This window comes from Periplaneta americana, chromosome 4, assembly GCF_040183065.1.
Source record: "Periplaneta americana isolate PAMFEO1 chromosome 4, P.americana_PAMFEO1_priV1, whole genome shotgun sequence".
NCBI lineage: Eukaryota > Metazoa > Arthropoda > Insecta > Blattodea > Blattidae > Periplaneta > Periplaneta americana.
The window spans coordinates 194,047,096-194,070,678 of record NC_091120.1 but is presented as its reverse complement, the minus strand read 5'-3'; the positions used below and the strand labels follow the sequence as shown (position 1 = coordinate 194,070,678).

At 40.3% G+C, this 23,583-nt stretch overlaps 1 protein-coding gene across 1 annotated transcript in view; it reads right to left on the bottom strand.

The window, feature by feature from the left end:
- The window catches only part of LOC138698985 (lysosomal aspartic protease-like), a gene marked incomplete at its 3' end in the record, with an annotated part of 58,698 nt that overhangs the window by 4,091 nt on the left and 31,024 nt on the right, over positions 1-23,583 (bottom strand). The window contains 2 exon segments of the mRNA XM_069825172.1: positions 5,920-6,110; positions 13,954-14,075. Coding sequence (XP_069681273.1) covers positions 5,920-6,110; positions 13,954-14,075 — 313 coding nt within the window.

Genomic DNA, 23,583 nt, shown 5'->3' with positions numbered 1-23,583 from the left:
AAGAAGGTTCAGAGCGTACACGTGTACGCAAGAAGGTTAAGAGCGTACGCGTGTACGCAAGAAGGTTCAGAGCGTACACGTGTACGCAAGAATGTTAAGAGCGTACGCGTGTACGCAAGAAGGTTCAGAGCGTACGCGTGTACGCAAGAAGGTTCAGAGCGTACACGTGTACGCAAGAAGGTTAAGACCGTACGCGTGTACGCAAGAAGGTTCAGAGCGTACACGTGTACGCAAGAATGTTAAGAGCGTACGCGTGTACGCAAGAAGGTTCAGAGCGTACACGTGTACGCAAGAATGTTAAGAGCGTACGCGTGTACGCAAGAAGGTTCAGAGCGTACACGTGTACGCAAGAATGTTAAGAGCGTACGCGTGTACGCAAGAAGGTTCAGAGCGTACACGTGTACGCAAGAAAGTTAAGAGCGTACGCGTGTACGCAAGAAGGTTCAGAGCGTACACGTGTACGCAAGAATGTTAAGAGCGTACGCGTGTACGCAAGAAGGTTCAGAGCGTACACGTGTACGCAAGAATGTTCAGAGCGTACACGTGTACGCAAGAATGTTAAGAGCGTACGCGTGTACGCAAGAAGGTTCAGAGCGTACACGTGTACGCAAGAATGTTAAGAGCGTACGCGTGTACGCAAGAAGGTTCAGAGCGTACACGTGTACGCAAGAAGGTTCAGAGCGTACGCGTGTACGCAAGAAGGTTCAGAGCGTACACGTGTACGCAAGAATGTTAAGAGCGTACGCGTGTACGCAAGAAGGTTCAGAGCGTACACGTGTACGCAAGAATGTTAAGAGCGTACGCGTGTACGCAAGAAGGTTCAGAGCGTACACGTGTACGCAAGAATGTTCAGAGCGTACACGTGTACGCAAGAATGTTAAGAGCGTACGCGTGTACGCAAGAAGGTTCAGAGCGTACACGTGTACGCAAGAATGTTAAGAGCGTACGCGTGTACGCAAGAAGGTTCAGAGCGTACGCGTGTACGCAAGAAGGTTCAGAGCGTACACGTGTACGCAAGAAGGTTAAGAGCGTACGCGTGTACGCAAGAAGGTTCAGAGCGTACACGTGTACGCAAGAATGTTAAGAGCGTACGCGTGTACGCAAGAAGGTTCAGAGCGTACACGTGTACGCAAGAAGGTTAAGAGCGTACGCGTGTACGCAAGAAGGTTCAGAGCGTACACGTGTACGCAAGAATGTTAAGAGCGTACACGTGTACGCAAGAAGGTTCAGAGCGTACACGTGTACGCAAGAAGGTTAAGAGCGTACGCGTGTACGCAAGAAGGTTCAGAGCGTACACGTGTACGCAAGAATGTTAAGAGCGTACGCGTGTACGCAAGAAGGTTCAGAGCGTACGCGTGTACGCAAGAAGGTTCAGAGCGTACACGTGTACGCAAGAAGGTTAAGAGCGTACGCGTGTACGCAAGAAGGTTCAGAGCGTACACGTGTACGCAAGAAGGTTAAGAGCGTACGCGTGTACGCAAGAATGTTAAGAGCGTACGCGTGTACGCAAGAAGGTTCAGAGCGTACACGTGTACGCAAGAAGGTTAAGAGCGTACGCGTGTACGCAAGAAGGTTCAGAGCGTACGCGTGTACGCAAGAAGGTTCAGAGCGTACACGTGTACGCAAGAAGGTTAAGAGCGTACGCGTGTACGCAAGAATGTTAAGAGCGTACGCGTGTACGCAAGAAGGTTCAGAGCGTACACGTGTACGCAAGAATGTTAAGAGCGTACGCGTGTACGCAAGAAGGTTCAGAGCGTACACGTGTACGCAAGAAAGTTAAGAGCGTACGCGTGTACGCAAGAAGGTTCAGAGCGTACACGTGTACGCAAGAATGTTAAGAGCGTACGCGTGTACGCAAGAAGGTTCAGAGCGTACACGTGTACGCAAGAATGTTAAGAGCGTACGCGTGTACGCAAGAAGGTTCAGAGCGTACACGTGTACGCAAGAATGTTAAGAGCGTACGCGTGTACGCAAGAAGGTTCAGAGCGTACACGTGTACGCAAGAATGTTCAGAGCGTACACGTGTACGCAAGAATGTTAAGAGCGTACGCGTGTACGCAAGAAGGTTCAGAGCGTACACGTGTACGCAAGAATGTTAAGAGCGTACGCGTGTACGCAAGAAGGTTCAGAGCGTACACGTGTACGCAAGAAGGTTCAGAGCGTACGCGTGTACGCAAGAAGGTTCAGAGCGTACACGTGTACGCAAGAATGTTAAGAGCGTACGCGTGTACGCAAGAAGGTTCAGAGCGTACACGTGTACGCAAGAATGTTAAGAGCGTACGCGTGTACGCAAGAAGGTTCAGAGCGTACACGTGTACGCAAGAATGTTCAGAGCGTACACGTGTACGCAAGAATGTTAAGAGCGTACGCGTGTACGCAAGAAGGTTCAGAGCGTACACGTGTACGCAAGAATGTTAAGAGCGTACGCGTGTACGCAAGAAGGTTCAGAGCGTACGCGTGTACGCAAGAAGGTTCAGAGCGTACACGTGTACGCAAGAAGGTTAAGAGCGTACGCGTGTACGCAAGAAGGTTCAGAGCGTACACGTGTACGCAAGAATGTTAAGAGCGTACGCGTGTACGCAAGAAGGTTCAGAGCGTACACGTGTACGCAAGAAGGTTAAGAGCGTACGCGTGTACGCAAGAAGGTTCAGAGCGTACACGTGTACGCAAGAATGTTAAGAGCGTACACGTGTACGCAAGAAGGTTCAGAGCGTACACGTGTACGCAAGAAGGTTAAGAGCGTACGCGTGTACGCAAGAAGGTTCAGAGCGTACACGTGTACGCAAGAATGTTAAGAGCGTACGCGTGTACGCAAGAAGGTTCAGAGCGTACGCGTGTACGCAAGAAGGTTCAGAGCGTACACGTGTACGCAAGAAGGTTAAGAGCGTACGCGTGTACGCAAGAAGGTTCAGAGCGTACACGTGTACGCAAGAATGTTAAGAGCGTACGCGTGTACGCAAGAAGGTTCAGAGCGTACACGTGTACGCAAGAATGTTAAGAGCGTACGCGTGTACGCAAGAAGGTTCAGAGCGTACACGTGTACGCAAGAATGTTAAGAGCGTAAATGTGTACGCAAGAAGGTTCAGAGCGTACACGTGTACGCAAGAATGTTAGGAGCGTACGCGTGTACGCAAGAAGGTTCAGAGCGTACACGTGTACGCAAGAAGGTTAAGAGCGTACGCATGTACGCAAGAAGGTTAAGAGCGTACACGTGTACGCAAGAAGGTTAAGAGCGTACGCATGTACGCAAGAAGGTTAAGAGCGTACACGTGTACGCAAGAATGTTCAGAACGTACACGTGTACGCAAGAATGTTAAGAGCGTACGCGTGTACGCAAGAAGGTTCAGAGCGTACACGTGTACGCAAGAATGTTCAGAACGTACACGTGTACGCAAGAAGGTTAAGAGCGTACGCATGTACGCAAGAAGGTTAAGAGCGTACATGTGTACGCAAGAAGGTTAAGAGCGTAAATGTGTACGCAAGAAGGTTCAGAACGTACACGTGTACACGTGTTCGGAATTGTACGTAATACAATTTATTTCATCCACCACATAATTTTCATCATAGAAACAAGGCGGGAAAGAATACGAATTGTTCCGATATGAAATCGCTTCAAACTAAATTTCGACCGAGGTTGTGTTTAATACGATTTAAAACGACACGTTACGTGCTATGTAGATTCTGCAAGTTGACTTCAGCATCTGACATCGCTCCATCTTCAATTTCATGTCTTAATCATGTCAGCGATCCGAGTGACAAAATATTTCATAGAACTTCAGTTTTCAACTACAATCAAAATATGGCTTCATTGAACTTTAACTTTTAACATAATATCTTACATTTATATTCTTGTAATCATTGACAATCCAAAACATCACTTCTTGATTGCATCTTATCAGTTTATAAGTTGTTTTTAATAATTTAGTGTATGATAATGTTCCTGCACTGCTTTATTTCATTCTTGAGGTCTGATATGCATGCATTTTATATTTCTCTTCTGTTCAATTTGTCTAATTTACTGCTTTTCTACATCATGATGATTTCTTTGAAAATCGTAAATATTCGTGAATGCAACCAGGAATTATAATGTGATTATTGTAACAAAACTTCTTTTTGTACCAATCTGATAAGTTGTTGACTGAAATTGTAATATAATTTTTCTTATTATATAATATTCAATTTATCTGAACTTTAACCTCAACATTACTCTTAAATTTATTGTAAACTAAAAGTTTTGAAATAATCTCTTAGCGGTACTATTATAATTAACGCAACATAACCTTTAAATTTATTGTAAACTAAAAGTTTTGAAATAATCTCTTAGCGGTACTATCATAATTAACGCAACATAACCTTTAAATTTATTGTAAACTAAAAGTTTTGAAATAATCTCTTAGCGGTACTATTATAATTAACGCAACATAACCTTTAAATTTATTGTAAACTAAAAGTTTTGAAATAATCTCTTAGCAGTACTATTTTAATTTAAATAAATATGATAAATTTCTGTACGATCTACATACCACAAAATAGATTTTATCACCATCTTATCTCATTTTTTCTAATTTATAATTTGTCTAATGCAATTTACTTATAATAAAATATTCTTCAAACAAAATAAATAAATAGCATATGCATAGGTACAGTTTCTTTTGTTAAAACTATTATTTAATACACTTGCTTAAAGAAAATCATTTAATATACACCAATAATATACAGATGAATTTTCGTTCCCTGAAATAAATACAAAATGCATTATGCATAATCAGAAAATTAGCTGTAATTATAATTTGTACGGTTAGCTTAGGCATACATTAAGTATCTTTTTTTTTTTACATACAGTATTTCCATAATATACGAGCGGTTTAATCAAGTTTTTTTTTAATATAAGACATACTATGAACTTAACAAGTTCGTTCAAAATAAGCATAAAAATATCTAAAACTATTAATTTTAGGGTGGATCATGTTATGAACACATCACTGTACACAGACAGACTAGTACTAAAATTATCTTTCATGTACATCATTCCCTGATAAATTGACTAGTAGATACTGAATATGAACAAAATCCGTCCAATAGTTTAGTAGAAATCGCTGTACACAGACAGACTAGTACTAAAATTATTATATTTCATGTACATCACTCCCTGATAAATTGACTCGTAGATACTGAATATGAACAAAATCCGTCCAATAGTTTAGTAGAAATCGCTGCACACAGACAGACTAGTACTAAAATTATTATATTTCATGTACATCACTCCCTGATAAATTGACTCGTAGATACTGAATATGAACAAAATCCGTCCAATAGTTTAGTAGAAATCGCTGTACACAGACAGACTAGTACTAAAATTATTATATTTCATGTACATCATTCCCTGATAAATTGACTCGTAGATACTGAATATGAACAAAATCCGTCCAATAGTTTAGTAGAAATCGCTGTACACAGACAGACTAGTACTAAAATTATTATATTTCATGTACATCACTCCCTGATAAATTGACTCGTAGATACTGAATATGAACAAAATCCGTCCAATAGTTTAGTAGAAATCGCTGTACACAGACAGACTAGTACTAAAATTATTATATTTCATGTACATCATTCCCTGATAAATTTATTCGCAGATATTTAATATGAAGAAAATTCATTTGGGAGAATCACTGCACACAAATAGACAGTAGGTATGCCGAAGACCAGTTGTTTTTTTTTTTCAACGTTGTATTTCAGCAAAAAATTTTAAGTCAGTCCTTGCACCATCTCAACTAATTGGCGTATATTATTAAATATTATGTACAAATTCAGCATGTAAGAATTGAGTTACATTGAAACTTTAATGCACTAAACCGTTTATACTAGAAAAAATAATACATGAAAGAAGACTATTTGCGCATTTTGATAAGTACTTACTTGTTGTGATACAGCGAGAAGACAGGCTTTGGCAGAAGAGCCTGGTTGATCATGGTGTATACCAAAGGAGATACAAGACCTGGATCTGCCATGCTGAAACCCAAACCAACAACGCCATCTACTACGGGGCTGTTTGTTGGTACAGATGTCGCCTCTCCGAAAATCTGTTCATAAACTTCTATATTTCCCACCTGTAACAAAGATCATACACAAAGATATTAACAGAAAACAAAAATGTGACAAATTTATTTTAATGCTCAATCAATATGTTTTGTCTAATTGCAAATTTTATCAATAATAATAATAAATCTGTAGCCGAAACTTTTCTGGTAATTTTCGATTTTCCAAAAATAATTGGTCCTAACATATATAATTAACCACCCTGAAACCGAAAATCGCTTTTTTGAAATTTTTGTTTGTATGTCTGTTTGTCTGTCTGTATGTTTGTTACCTTTTCACGCGATAATGGCTGAACGGATTTCGGTGAAAATTAAGTTCGTTGTATCTTACATTTTAGGCTATATGGCATTCAAAATACATTATTTAAAAGTGGGGTTATAAGGGGGCTTGAATTAAATAAATCGAAATATCTCGCTTAATATTGGTTTTTGGAAAATGTTACATAACAAAAGTTTCTTTAAAAATAATTTGCGATAAGTTTTATCCTTTGAAAAAGTTTGATAGGATTGATATTTAATGAGATAAATGAGTTTTAAAATTAAAATAACTGCCATCTAAGGCCGTATAATGAAATAAAAAACAAATGACTTCGTCTATAAGGGGCCTTGGACAGCAACAATCGAAAGCTATGAAAGATAGCCTACAGATAATGTTTCTGCGTTTCTATGAAGTAATATCGGAAGCTAAATTAACCGATTTGTATAATTAATTATTATTTCACCATTGGAAAGTGTAGTTTCTCTAGATGGACATAATGCTATAATGTTATTACAGTAACTTCTAATATAATATAATATAATATAAATTCTGGCAAGTTATAAATGAAGCTACAGATGTAAATGTACAAAATAAACAGCCAATCAAGGAGTTAAAAAACGATAAGGGTGAAATATTAATTTGCAGAAAAGAGATTGCAAACGAATTTAATAATTATTTTTCAGAGATAGGACACAAAGTTACTTCTAACATTAATAAGTCAAATTTTAACTCTTCTCTACAAAATAAGACACAAGATGAACATTTAGCTTCTTCCGTGTTTCTTTTCCCTGTAACTGAAGATGAAATTATTATTTTGGTTAAGAAGTAAAAAAATAATGTTGCTCCTGGTATAGATGGAATTAAGAATAATACTTTCAAAATTATTATCAAATATATATATTAAAACCCATGGTTCATATTTTTAACTTATGTTTTGTGCAAGGTATATTCCCAGATGTTTTGAAATGTGCCATAGTAATTCCAATATACAAATCTGGAGATAAAAATAATTTAAATAACTATAGACCTACGTATATCTTTACTTCCAACATTTTCCAAATTGCTTGAAAAATGTTTAAAGAATAGATTAATAAATTATTTAGAAAAACATAAAATCCTCTCTAAAAATCAGTTTGGTTTTCGCAATAATATTTCTACTGATGATGCTCTTATTAATGTTACTGGAAAAATTATCAATGAACTAGATATCGGAAACAAATGTTTGGGTATTTTCTTGGATCTACGGAAAGCTTTTGACACTAACAATCATAATTTACTTTTGGACAAACTACATACTATTGGAGTTAGAGGTATAGTTTTAAAATTATTTCAATCATATTTTAGTAACAGAAGGCAAATGACCAAAATTGAAGATCAATTTAGTGAATACAAATATATTGATATAGGTGTACCGCAAGGAACAATTTTGGGACCTATTTTATTTCTAATATATGTTAATGATCTGCTAAATATAAATTTAGAAAAATTTAATGGATCTATATATTCATATGCGGATGATACAGTAGTTATTTTCAGTGGTTTTTCTTGGCAGGAAGCATATAGAAATGCTAATATAGGTGCTAACATTGTTAAAAAATGGCTTAATTCCAACTTCCTTTCTTTAAATATATCTAAATCAACTTTAGTTCCTTTTTCGTTAACAGCTGCCAGTGTTCAAAATTTAAAATTTAGCGATAAATATAGACTAATAATACACAGTGAAAATTGTTTAGATCCCAAAAGTTGTAAATGTCCACCTTTGAAAGAAGCCACGTATGTCAAATATCTGGGTATCATTATCGATCAGAATTTAAAATGGCCTCATCACATTACTTATCTTTGTAAGAGGCTTCGTAAAACAATTTATAAATTCGTTAATCTTCGATGCTACTTACCTATTAGAGTTCTACGAAATGTTTATTTGGCCATTATTCAGTCTATCATTCAATATGGTATAATTGTTTGGGGTGGAAGTACAAAAATTAATCTTAGTCCGTTAAATTTACTACAAAAACGAATAATTAAAATTTGTTTGAAGAAACGTTTCGATTATCCAACTAAATTAATTTATTCCGAATGTAATGTATTTAATATTGAACAAATTTATAAGTATACGCTGTTAAAATTTTATCATAAAAATCGTAATAAGTTTGTATTACAGACACACAATTATGACACAAGACGAAATATTAATTCAACATTAGTAGAACCTAAATGTCTCACATCTGCTGGTCTAAAGCATAGCATAAATTTTGGCCCTCGGTTGTACAATGCTTTAACTAAATTACACCCAGAACTTCTAACATGTAACCCACTAACATATAACAAGAAAATTAGAAAAGTGTTAATATCTTCAATTTGATTAAATAAATTTATAGCCTATGTGTATGAATTAATCAACCTATATTATATTTGTATTCTATAATTTTGAAATATATATTAGTCCTACTTTTCACGTGCGATATTATTCTTCTCTAGTGTTAATATTATATTATATAATTCCATTGCCGCTGTAATTATATTTTAGTTCCTATTTTATTTTACTTATTTATTTATATTATTATTATTTTTATTTTAATATTATATCTGAACTGCGACCGAGCACGAGCGCTGCTCATTCGGTCTCAAATTTTGTTAATACTACTGTATCTTCTTTTTATATTGCTTGTATTATTTTATTTGTATTTCTCTTTGTTTGTTTTGTAATTATATTTCTTTATTCTGTATATTTGAATTTAAATAAAAGAAATGAAAAAAATATAATATAATATGTAATATTATATAATAAAATTTAACTTATTTGAAGGGTTCAGAACCATAGTGGGCCAAGCGCCATTTACTGAATACGTAGAAAAGAAGGGTTAAAATTAAGCTATTACCATAATTTAATGGAAACCTATAACAAGTAAAATAAAATATACACATTAAATCCAAATGATGTCAATCTTCATTAAACTATGGTTGCATGTAATAAAAATTAAGAAACATGTTAAAGGAATTGTCATTGCACCAAATGAGTGTCTCTGGACCAAAATGATCGCATTTTAATTATTTGGATGCAATTTAAATTAAGTAACATATTAAACGATTTATCCTTCTATCAAACACGAATGTTCCTTGGATCAAATGTCCTATTTTAATTATGTAATTATTTTATATTTATTTCTAACGGGTGCAGCGGAGCGCACGGGTACGGCTAGTTATTAAAATAAATTTGTCATATGGAATAGATTTATCTTAAAACCAAATTGAATTGTAAAATAGAAAACAAAAAAATTACTTTCGCGTAAGTTTTGTAACAATCCACTTCTTTTCCATGACTCTTTGGCCAAACACCTGCCTAGAATTGGAATATATCAATCCCCTAACTGCCCATTGTGCAACTCAAACCAAGAAATGGATTCGGAACACCTCAAAATCTGTGCTTCAGTGGCTGACCATGATAATATCTTTGAAAAATATTGGAGTGCAAGAGGTCAAATGACTTTATTGTCAAACGCCTGGCATTAGAAAACAACAACAACTTCTTTTCCATGTTAACGACATTCCTATATCTTGTACAACAGATACAAAAATGAAATAATATACCTATTTTCTAAATAAGAGATCATAAATTTTATTTATTTCACACCAGAATTTTTTTATAATATTAAACAACGAATCAAACTAAGGATATGAGAATAAATATCAGAAGGAAGTCGAATAGGGGTAGAAGTACGACAAGGATGCCCTATACAGGGTGTTTCAAAAATACGGGGCATAATTTCAGGTATGTATTTCCCACATGTAGACAATCAAAATAGTTCATTACAACATGTGTCCGGAAATGCTTCATTTCCGAGTTATGGCCTTCACAACATTGAAATTCACCGGAACGTTTTTCTTTCCGCAGCTCGTTGTCATTACAGAACATGTTCAAAATGTCCACCTCCTGCTTGAATACAGATCTCACATCGATGTCTCATTGACCTGCGAACACGATCCCAAACTCCAGGAGTATTGCGTATGTCCTCAGAACATGCCACAATTCGATTCCGAAGGGATTCCAAATCAGCACCGGAGACGAATAAACCAATGATTTTAAATAGCCCCACAAGTAGAAATCGAGAGGGTTCAGATCAGGTGAGCGTGGAGGCCAAGCAATTGGGCCACCTCTACCTATCCATCGATCAGGAAACCTTCGATCCAAGTACCGGCGAGCCGTACGACTGAAGTGTGCAGGAGCGCCATCATGCAAGAAGTGAATGTGTTGACGATTGATCAGTGGAGTGTCTTCTAAAACATGAGGTATGGTGTTTTCCAGGAAGTTTGTGTACGCCTGCCCCGTAAGTCTGTTTGATTTGAATACATGTCGCACAGTCTAACGCCTACACAACACTGAATGTAACCTTCGCCTCGGAATGAACTGTCAGAGTGCCCTCTTAATGTCTCCTTTGACGGCAACGACCTGCGGAAAGAAAAACGTTCCGGTGAATTTCAATGTTGTGAAGGTCATAACTCGGAAATAAAGCATTTCCGGACACATGTTGTAATGAACTATTTTGATTGTCTACATGTGGGAAATACATACCTGAAGTTATGCCCCGTATTTTTTAAACACCCTCTATTATCTAACTTTTTAAATATATATTGAAGGATTTTGTGAAGAACTGTTTTCAGAACATGAGAAGGTGATAGTAGGAGGAAGAAGAATAAAGCGCATAAGATTTTCTGATGATATGGCGTTGTTAGCAGAAGAGACGATACTAAGAGATATGCTACTGGAGCTAAATTATAGCTGTGAGCAGTACGGGAAGAAGATAAATGCAAACAAGGTGAAGACCATATCATAGGAAGAAAAATAAAGAAGGTAAACCTGCGAATACCACATGAGGCAGTGGAGTGAGTGGACAGCTTCAAATACTCGGGGTGTACTAGAAGCAGTAACATGAGCTGCTGCCAGGAAGTCAAAAGGAGGATAGCAATGGCCAAGGAAGCTTTTAATAGAAAAAGAAGCATCTTCTGCGGACCTCTGGAAAAATAACTAAGGCAGAGACCAGCGAAGTGCTTTGTATGGAGTGTGGCATTGTATGGTGAAAAAACATGGACATTACGACGAAGTGAAGAGAAGCGACTGGAAGCATTTGAAATGTTGATATGGAGAAGAATGTAGAGTGTGAAATGGACAGACAGAATAAGAAAGCTGTGTTGGAAATAGTAGGTGAAGAAAGAATAATGCTGAAACTGATCAGGAGGAGAAAAAGGAATTAATTGGGTCACTGGCTGAGAAGAAGGATGTACTGGAGGAATTGTGAACGGGAGAAAATTTCGGTCAGAAGATATCAGATGCTAGACAATATTAAGTACATGAGTCGTATGTAGAGATTAAAAGGAAGGTGAAAAATAGAAAAATTGAAGATTGCTGAGTTTGCAGTGAAAGACATGCCTTCGGGCAGAACACTATGAATGGGCGGTCTAATTTCGTATGTTTACTTTCAAAAGAGTGCAGAAAATGTCACTTTAGGCAACTACAGTAGGGTAAGGTTGCCTATATCGCACCACAATACAATTTTTATTTTCTGCATTCTTTTACAGAGATACATTTCCAGAACATTTATCTTTGATGTAAAAAAGAACCCTTGAATTTGATTTAATATTTTTTAATTAAAATGACATTTTCGAAACACTTGTCAGTGGTGCCATTCAGGCAACTAGTTTCCTAAATAGCACCTGCGGTTTCTTAAATCGCACCTCTTTATCTGCAGGGAACAGGATGAAGGAAAGCTTTTAATATTGAACATATTGAACAGTATTTGAATGAATAATGTAATAAATGCAAATTACAAGTTTATTGAAATTAATGAAAGAGGGTAACGCATCTTCAAATGAATTTGAAAAAATAGAGCGTAAATTACGTAACATTTAAACTTTCTGAATGCGTTTTTTATTGTTATACATTCGCCATGTGCTTCACCAGGCAGTTCAGACTGTAAACTGCGTCACCTTTTCTCCACGATTATCTCGAAGCCACCTAAGAACTGCTTCATGATATAGCTGTCTGAAATGATTTGAAGATAGAAACATCTAAAGGCTGGGCCTATGAGTATTATGACGAGGAAGCTGAAACAGGAGCATACCATTTTCCCGAGATAATCTAGCTTCTAAATTTTTGGAATGGGTCGTATAGGTGGACATACAGAAGCAGCACTTTTTTCTATGGTAGGTTTGACTGGCAAATGAAATGTTTGAGCTATTCTACAAACAGTTCACTGTTGATGTAACCTGACTCAGAGCAAACAAATAACGATCCTGGAGGGACACCAGCTGATAATGTAGGATGCACTGTTTGACGTTTAAAAATTATCACAGGTGGCACAAAATACCTGGTGCGCTGATGCATTCCTAGTTCAGTTAAAATTTTTGGTGCCTTCTTTTGTACGGTTAGAATTGCTACAGTTGCTCATATCGCACCGGTGCGAATTAGGCACCTACAAAGTGGTGCGAATTGAGAAACTACGCCTTAAGTTATTATTTCCTTCATTCTAGCCTATAATCACCACATGTTCGAAAGTCCTACTAAGTTAAATGTTTTTTAATACCTCTTTAAACGAATAACATCTTAAGATTATGGATTCCTGTGCATACAAATCCGTTATTTAGTTACAAAATGTTAGCTAAATATACATCCACCTGAGCGATTATATTAGATACATTATCACCACGCTGCTGACACAAAGAAGTGCAGAAATCAAGTGACATGGTGGAAGTTCATATGGTAGATTGTAACAATACCACTAGATGCCACATTACTATACTGCGTGTTCAGTTCAAAGTGTGTCATGGCTCGCTGTATGTCGTCATGTGGCTAGCCGATGAGCCTAGAGAATTCAGTCTTCCTACACTTCCGCAGAGGCGTAATACCTATGTGCCAGAGAAGTTGCCTATCAAGTACGGCGTTCATTCTGAAGAGTACTTACCGATACGTACGGTAACGCCTGTAGTGGCAGGAATGTGAACTGTTTGGAAACACGTACTGAGGTGAGTTTTTTCTTACTGTCGGGATATGGGGAGAGGGTTAAGACGATTACTTACGTACAGTATTTTTTAACATTAACTTCGACAGTCAACATGGACACGGAGCATTTGATTTGTATTGTGGAATGTTGCCGTACGCAGCCGTTGATAAAAAATACCCTGCGTACGACTTGGCCGCTCAAAACAGAGTTCGAAAGAGGTTATGGTAGCACACAGACCGTACAGACCGCCATCTGTTGCTACGACGTTCAAGTTTTACCGTACACGTTCTCAAGTTCAGATTGAACGTCTTAATTAATAGGCAACTTCTCTGACATAAAAGTTGAAACTCGCTTCAAATCGGTGACTCACAACAGTGACGTCATGACACACTTTGAAATGAACACCCAGTAGTAATTTGTTTTAAACTAGCAGTGGTGCGATTTAGGAAGCGGTGCGATTTATGCTACTCTACCCTATATTTGCTTACGTCACTCAACTTCTTCCAACATAAGAACATACCATCAGAAACCTTTTCAATGCATGTAAAATGGTTGCTTAGTTAGTAGTAATAATGATTGTGGTAAGAGGGGTAATACTTACAGTGACGACATCCAGGCTCAGAAATCCTGCAACACGTTCAGTGGAATTGTAAGGGTAGTCGAACTTTGTTCCTAACCTTTTGTATGTCCTAGACAGCCACCCGCGATATTTGTTGTTGCGTTCTGTGTAAGAAATAATCACATTTTAAAAATCAAATGCAACTTCCGCCAAAACTTCAATGAATGTGTCTTATTCTAGAAAAAATACTGCTTAGCTCTCATTGGATTTTTAATAATGCAGAGTGGAAAGTATCCGATGACAATAATAACTAGGGAACGGAATTTGGAGCAGTAAAAGCTAGTATTGGCATCTACACAGCCATTTGTTTACAACCCTTTATACCAAGTCCTCCCCTCCATGACGTACTGGCAGATCTCTGCACGTCAACAACAGGTGAACGGGACAGTTGTCGCATAAGAACGTCAACATGCAGGTTTGCAGTTCTCGTCCTGCCTAAGGTTTTTCCGTGGTTTTCCTAAGGCGCTAAGACAAATGTCGGGATGAGCCCTAAAAGAAATGGGCCACGGATCTGCACTGATATCCCCATGAATCTCCCTAATTACTCTAAATTAATTAATAATTAATTCGTAATTGAGCCACCATATAGCCAAATGGCTGGTCTCTAAATTGAGACGATTCAACAAGGCTCATGACAACAATCACCTTTTACATAATAGCCAAATTGGCTAATCTCTTATATATGAGACAACTCATCCTGCCTAAGGTATTCCGTGGTTTTCCTAAGGCGTAAGACAAATGTCGGGATGAGCCCTATAAGAAATGGGCCACGGACCTTTATGCCCTTCCCCATATATATTCCCCCTTTCTTGTAAACGACGTATGCCCTAGTTCAGAACCTATAAATTGTCTATTAAATATACGAGGTCACTCAATTAGTCGCAATTTGAAAGGACAGGGACCTCTCAAATTACAGATTTAGATTTCACGGCGCTTCTTCCGACGGCCTTCACATGCTTTGTCAGCGAACAACAGATGACAGCGTCTTGCCATCCTAACGACAAACACCAGCCATCTCCTCCCCGCCCCGTTCCGTGATCACTTGATCAAATCTCAGTCCCCCTCGCGTATGTTGTACCTAAGAGGTTACGTCCAATTTCGGCTTCCTCTTCAAAATTTTCTAGAGCTAGAGTGAGACTAGTGGCCAACAGGCTTGGAGCTCACATATTTAGTTTTGTACAGCTCCCAACTCCTTGCAAGGACGCGTTTTGCGTAGGCCTACCTTTTAAATTTGTCCTCCCAAGTCTCTTTCTATTTTTAGATTTTTTCGTTTGCAGTTCAGAGTAGTGAAGTGCAGGTACAATGCCGAAAGTGAAACCAGCTAACAATACAAAATTGAAAGACTAGCCTATATTTGTAAAAGCTTCAGATCGAGTATCAAAATTCAGGAAACAATTCCCGATGACGCGGCTGCGATTCAAATACGCCAGGAACTGCTAAATGATAGAACAATCTAAAAAGAAGTCATGGATATTAAGTCAATTTTTTATATTTACCGGATGCCATTATTTGGTTAGAAAAGTCAGGAGTAGAACTAGTAGAGCAAATAAATATTATGAGGACTATTGTAAACAAACTGAGGGCAGTAGAAGGTGAAGTAGGAAAACGTGTTGGTGAAAAAATGAACATAGTTTGATTAAAAATGATTAATCGGATTTCAGATGTACTAACAAAGACTGTCCCAATGACGTCATTCAACATGTGAATTTAATTGACGTATCTTGTTTCAAGTACTCTCCAATTGTCTCTGCAGATGTAGAGCGGAGTTTTTCCATGTTAAAAAATTTCCTTCCTTGCAACAGAGCAAAGTTGTATTTTGAAAATTTGGAAATGATATTTACAATTTACAAGGCACAGCAGGAATAATTGTTTTATCAACAAAACATAGCATTAATTGAAAATGCCATTTCGTTTGGTTCTACATTTTGTTCAACATTTAATGTTACTGTATTAGGCTATGTTGTAAATATTGTAGTATATTGTATATATTGTAAATACTGTAGTATGCGTTGTATACATATTATTATATTTCATGATATTATAAATAAAGGTTTTAATTTAACACGCTCCTGACACAAAAACATACATATCCAGAGGCGAGTTCCATACGGAAGACAACTGTCTATCAGCCATCAATATTTCCATTGACACGTGAGGATGCAGAGATTGATATTTAAATATGTATATTTGTAATTTTGTTTATTGGTGCCTTGTGCGTTGCGAAGAAAAGCACATGTAGTTCAAAATGAAATGCAGATTATGTATGTAGACCACTATATGTCATTAAACTATAACATTTGTTTATTCTGAAATACGTTTACAGCACGTTGCGTGTAAGTTTGTATGAAGTGGACTGTACTCGTCCACGCAGCTCGCTTGACAGTCACTGAGCTACGAATATCTATACTACGTTTCACCATTCGTTATAATACTCCAAATCCCTTTCCCTGATAATAACATATACAGGGACATCATTTTATTTTTACTAAGATTTTTAATATTAACCTGTCTATACCTTTAGAGAACCGGAAACACCGCTTGCTCCCCCCTCCAAGACTGGAGTTCGATGATACTGGCGTAAAACACAAATCACTCTACTAGGTATAGGAAGGAAGAAAAGTAGTTCATCCATTTACGTAAACTAGGAAATATCACTATTTTGAGTTTGATAATTTTCATTAGGTTTTTCTTTAATCAAAGTACAGTACTGTATTAAGAATAAGTGTTTTTACTCCATGCGAACGAATTCATTATGCAGTGTATATTATACTGTCTACAGCACATTAGCGTACAATATAGAGAATGAAGTTGAATTGAAAAATAATCATAATATGAATATTTAAACACAATTTTGAAAATGGTGGCCGTTCATTTCGATACAGGCTTCAGTTCTTTTGTGCATATTATCGCACTATAGACTATTGCATCTAATTCCAATTGCCAGTTCCGTCCTTCGTACTAGTAACTCATGTTGAAATAATTCTGTACCTACTCTACGTACTGTGAATTCAATCTTCACTTCTGCCCGACCCGAAAATATAAAATTACTCATACATGCTATCTACTGTCCGTCCAAGTGGTTATGCCGCAGGATTGTAGAAAGGGAGTAAATCACGTGACAATTAATTACTTAACGAGACCCTTTTATTTAAGTTAAATTAAACAGCTGTATAATATTACGTAAACGTCCAATTCCTAACAGAAATTAATGTTTTCAGAAAAGAGCTAAGACAGCCCAGCTTTTACAGAGGGGCGAGCAGAAGCAGGTGGAGGAAATCGGGATGCGACGTAGGCAAACGGACAGTACCTGTGCGAAAATATGATTCAATATTGAAAGCTCTTTCGTCACTGGAAAACGCGAACATATTTCTGGAACGTACTATACTCAGTAACTCAGTAGTGCTTACTATCTGCGGTCTTGGTTCTGTGTGGAGTTGGAACTTCCTTAGTAGAAGGGGTGGGAGTGAAGTACATTCAAAAACTCAGATACAATAAAAATTGAAGTAAAAATAAAATGATGTCCCTGTATTAAATCCTCAACATAAAAGGAATAGAATTTTACTTTGTAATTTCGAGTAATATCCTTTATCATGAAATGTTTTCTTGCGTAATAAAAACTACAACATTGCCTCTTAATGGTAGTTGAGCCGATTCCGCCAGCAATGCATGCGTTGGTTAAAGAAATTCGTTTGTTCATTCATAGTCCAGTTATATTTTTACTACAGCATAATGAAATGGAATGTGCAATCTATACATGTTATGCTAGTTTATTCATCTTCATTTGTTCCTACATTTTTAGAGATTATGTGCATTGCAGCATCTCCTGAAAGAAATCACCCACCCATCAGGAATGTCGCGTCTGGAAAAGAAATAAAGGGAAAATAATAAGAGCCTATAACCCATAAATTGCATTAAATTTATTTCACTAAAATCGAAGTATCACAATAACAATCAACGGAAATCATGAACATTTCACACAATTGAACTTAGGGTCGTATTCATAGACGAGACTTTGGACAAATGTTGACTTTGGAAAGTACAAAGTCACAATTTTCCTATTCACAGTCGACACTTTGAGGGACGTAAACTTCAATCGTGACTTTACTTCGAAGTCGCCGAAAATCTAGACTTCGACTTTGACTTTCGTTCGTGGACATAAGAAAATGGCTGATATTTGGGAAATTGATGAATTTCCAGAGAATATTGCGGATATCCAAGAGATTATTAAAGCTTCTCATGTTCCTTAGCCTATGTATCTATACTATATATAATTTGAACTGGTAATGAAAATTACGGGAAAACGGCTGAACGGATTTTAATCAATGAATCCTTCATTTTGAAGCTTGGAACACAACGTTTTTCAGAAAAATAGTAGTTTTAAGTGAAATGTCAATTTTCCTACATCATTTTCCTACTTTCCAAAATCCATCTTTTGTCAGTTTTGAGAACTAATTAATTGCATTTCAGAATCAAACAAAACACACACTACATTAAACAATAGACTATTACACGAAGGCCATGACCTACAGGATTGCTGACATACTTTGAGTTCAGATGGGTCAGATTCTTTCAGATCATAATGCCAATGTGTCGATCTTCATTTGTGTAATTTTTTGATAATGTATAAAAGTAATTTACAGGCCTGATTCTCTGGTCTGTAGTTTTCCGTGTACACCTGTGTATTCGATATTAAGAACTACAAAACTTGAGAATGTTTAGTGACATTATTACATTAAAAATGAAATATTATTACAGTTAATGCAACACATAATAGTATACTGATGATACGAAAGTGAAACCTTTTGGGGCCTTAAGTAAGCAGGCGCAGAGAAAGATTTTATATTAGATCTTCATTTCTATAATATACCGAAAACTATAAAACTTACGTAACAGCGTGGTCGATCGACGGATGTTGCGTCAAAATTTGTTGAGACTATGAATTGAGGGGTTTGCCGGAAAAAGGGCGTATACGTCAATATGGTGAATTGAGATATATGCAATCTAAGATTTTAAAATGCACCTGAATAAAATGTTATACAAATAGGGAAAATTATACATTAAATTAAAAACATTAGCGAGTATAAATGTTTCGTAGCATTTAGGCAATTTATATTATTAAATTTCCTTATATTTGTACCATATAAAACTTCGGTCTATATGCTCTTTATCCATATAATGATTTGCTTAGGGGATTTAATGTAAATTTCAAATTTAAATTTCACACGGAATTGAAACAAAGATACATTTTATGACATTTATTATCTACTTATAAAGTAATTTACATTATTTCAGATATACTGAGTAGACATTAAGTACGTAAAGCAAAATCTCTGAATATAGGCTAACAGAAAAATAAAATCTCCATTTTGTGTGAACATAAATAAATAAAACTAAGCCCAAAAATCTGAATATTGTAACAAATCTCTTTATAGAACATAAAATATTTACGTCTGAATCTATGAGTTTCAAAAGTTTGTTTACTCTTAAAGCAAGGACAATAATGAACATAAAAAGCAGTCAAAGGAAACAACTGGACTGACTGAATTGAACTATATATATATATATATATATATTTGCTTAGTATCTACCAAGAGAAAACACACACAGTGCAGTTTGCGGTAACGCGGAGCACCAGCTCTACTTGTAGACTGACTGACTAAATCGCGCAAGCACACATGCAGCCCTGTCCTGCAGGTATGTACAGTACAATCAAAACAAAATTTCGCTACTATAATTAGCTAATTATTCACTACATTTTAAACCGTTTTCCCGAAGAAGGCGTAGAGGTCTATCTGCCTTCCGGCAAAGCCCTCAATTTGGAATGCCTATAACATCGACATCAACGTGAAGTTTCGATTTTATACACGAGAACGTATAATCTCATAACCTTCTTTCCATCTGACTGTAGATAATTATTTGAAGAGAAATAATATAAAGATAACGAGATACTAAGGTTATTGTTATGAACTTAACACTACTTGTATTAAACTTGTAGGATATGTGGAAATCAAACATCAGTACAGAGAACATATCTCTATACTGTGATCAAACAGTTGTTTTCTTCCGGCTCACGAGGAAGTAATTCCATTGTTTAAAACTTCTGTCGTACGTAATTTCGACGTACAATGGAATAAAAATTGATCCTCACTACTTTTCCCGCCAAGAGAGCACCTCCCTTTTCTAGCTATGCCTCCGTCTATCAGTTGCTGACTATTGTAGTCGTAACAGCAGGTTGCAACTTACACGCTTGGCCACCTTATTATAAGATATAATTATTTGGAAGTGTACGTCAGATTTACGTATCAATAGTATTAATAGAAATTTTTCTGTTAGTGCAGTTTATTTATTCCCTTAAGTGTGTATATCTAACAAAGTAACACTGGATGGAAACTTACGTGGTGATCGACACTACTCTGCAGATCATAGATGAAAGTTCAGATGATGATGCTGATGGTGACGCTGAAGGCAATGTAGAAATTGAATATGAAACTTGTGAAAATGACAAGGATCTAAGATACAGTAGGAGCGATTGAGAATCACGCAGAAAGCAAGCGAATAGAGAAAGAAGGCAAAAAACAAGAAAACAGGAAGAAAAGAAAAGGACAAAGACAAGGACGATGACGAGGACGGTAGACGGCAGCCGGGAGACGGGAGAGAGGAGAGGAGAGGAGATGAGAGGGAAGAGGGCAGAGGGGAGAGGGCATGAGGGCATGAAGGCAGAGGGGAGAGTGGAGAGGAGAGAAGGCAGAGGGCATGAGGGCACGAGGGCACGAGGAAGGCACGAGGGCAGAGGACATGAGGGCACGAAGGCAGATGGCGTGAAGGCAGGGGCATGAGGGCACGAGGGCATGAGGGCACGAGGGCATGAGTGCACGAGGGAATGATGGCACGAGAGCATGAGGACAAGAGGGTATGAGGGCACGAGGGCTTGAGGGCACGAGGCCATGATGGCACTAGGGCACAAGGGCATGAGGGAAGAGGGCACGAGGGCATGAGGGCAGAGGGCATGAGGGCACGAAAGCACGAGGGCATAAGGACACGAGGGCAGAGGGCAGGAGGGCATGACGGCACGAGGGCACGAGGGCTGAGGGCACGAGGGAATGAAGGCACGAGGGCACGAGGGCATGAGGGCACGAGGGCAGGGGGCACGAGGGCATGACCGCATCAGGGCATGAGGGCACGAGGGCAGACGGCATGATGGCACGAGGGCATGAGGGGACGAGCGCAGAGGGCACGTGGGCATGAAGGCACGAGGGCTTGGCACGAGGGCATGACGGCACGTGGGCATGAGAGCACGAGGGCATGAGGGCACGAGAGCACGAGGGCATGAGGGCACGAAAGAACGAGGGCACGAGGGCACGAGGGCATGACGGCACGAGGGCATGAGGGCACGAGGGCAGAGGGCATGACGGCACGAGGGCATGAGGGCACGAGAGCAAGAGGGCACGAAGGCACGAGGGCATGACGGCAAGAGGGCACAAGGTCACGAGGGCATTAGGGCACGAGGGCATGAGGGAACGTGGGCAGAGGGCATGAGGGCACGAGGGCATGAGGGCACAAGGGCATGACGGCATGAGGGCACGAGGGCATGAGTGCACGAGGGCATGAGGGCACGAGAGCGGAGGACACGAGGCCATGAGGGCACGAGGGCAGAGTGCACGAGGGCATGACAGCACGAGGGCACGAGGGAACGAGGGCAGAGGGCATGAGAGCACTAGGGAACGAGGGAACGAGAACATGACGGCACGAGGGCATGAGGGCACGAGGGCATGAAGGCACGAGGGCATGACTGCACGAGGGCACGAGGGCATGACGGCAGGAGGGCATGAGGGCACGAGGGCATGACGGCACGAGGGCATGAGTTCACAAGGGCAGAGGGCACGAGGGCATGAGGGCAAGAGGACATGACGGCACGAGGGCATGAGGGTACGAGGGCATGACGGAACGATGGCTCGAGGTCACGAGGGCATGACGGCACGAGGGCATGCGGGCACGAAGGCATGACGGCATGAAAGCACGAGGGCATGAGGGCACGAAGGCATGACTGCACGAGGGCAAGACGCCACATGAGCTCGAATGGAACGAGGGCATGACGGCACAAGGGCATGAGGGCACGAGGGCACGAGGACACGAAAGCACGAGGGCATAAGGACACGAGGGCAGAGGGCAGGAGGGCATGACGGCACGAGGGCACGAGGGCTGAGGGCACGAGGGAATGAAGGCACGAGGGCACGAGGGCATGAGGGCACGAGGGCAGGGGGCACGAGGGCATGACCGCATCAGGGCATGAGGGCACGAGGGCAGACGGCATGATGGCACGAGGGCATGAGGGGACGAGCGCAGAGGGCACGTGGGCATGAAGGCACGAGGGCTTGGCACGAGGGCATGACGGCACGTGGGCATGAGAGCACGAGGGCATGAGGGCACGAGAGCACGAGGGCATGAGGGCACGAAAGAACGAGGGCACGAGGGCACGAGGGCATGACGGCACGAGGGCATGAGGGCACGAGGGCAGAGGGCATGACGGCACGAGGGCATGAGGGCACGAGAGCAAGAGGGCACGAAGGCACGAGGGCATGACGGCAAGAGGGCACAAGGTCACGAGGGCATTAGGGCACGAGGGCATGAGGGAACGTGGGCAGAGGGCATGAGGGCACGAGGGCATGAGGGCACGAGGGCAAGAGGGCACAAGGGCATGACGGCATGAGGGCACGAGGGCATGAGTGCACGAGGGCATGAGGGCACGAGAGCGGAGGACACGAGGCCATGAGGGCACGAGGGCAGAGTGCACGAGGGCATGACAGCACGAGGGCACGAGGGAACGAGGGCAGAGGGCATGAGAGCACTAGGGAACGAGGGAACGAGAACATGACGGCACGAGGGCATGAGGGCACGAAGGCATGACTGCACGAGGGCAAGACGCCACATGAGCTCGAATGGAACGAGGGCATGACGGCACAAGGGCATGAGGGCACGAGGGCACGAGGACACGAAAGCACGAGGGCATAAGGACACGAGGGCAGAGGGCAGGAGGGCATGACGGCACGAGGGCACGAGGGCTGAGGGCACGAGGGAATGAAGGCACGAGGGCACGAGGGCATGAGGGCACGAGGGCAGGGGGCACGAGGGCATGACCGCATCAGGGCATGAGGGCACGAGGGCAGACGGCATGATGGCACGAGGGCATGAGGGGACGAGCGCAGAGGGCACGTGGGCATGAAGGCACGAGGGCTTGGCACGAGGGCATGACGGCACGTGGGCATGAGAGCACGAGGGCATGAGGGCACGAGAGCACGAGGGCATGAGGGCACGAAAGAACGAGGGCACGAGGGCACGAGGGCATGACGGCACGAGGGCATGAGGGCACGAGGGCAGAGGGCATGACGGCACGAGGGCATGAGGGCACGAGAGCAAGAGGGCACGAAGGCACGAGGGCATGACGGCAAGAGGGCACAAGGTCACGAGGGCATTAGGGCACGAGGGCATGAGGGAACGTGGGCAGAGGGCATGAGGGCACGAGGGCATGAGGGCACGAGGGCAAGAGGGCACAAGGGCATGACGGCATGAGGGCACGAGGGCATGAGTGCACGAGGGCATGAGGGCACGAGAGCG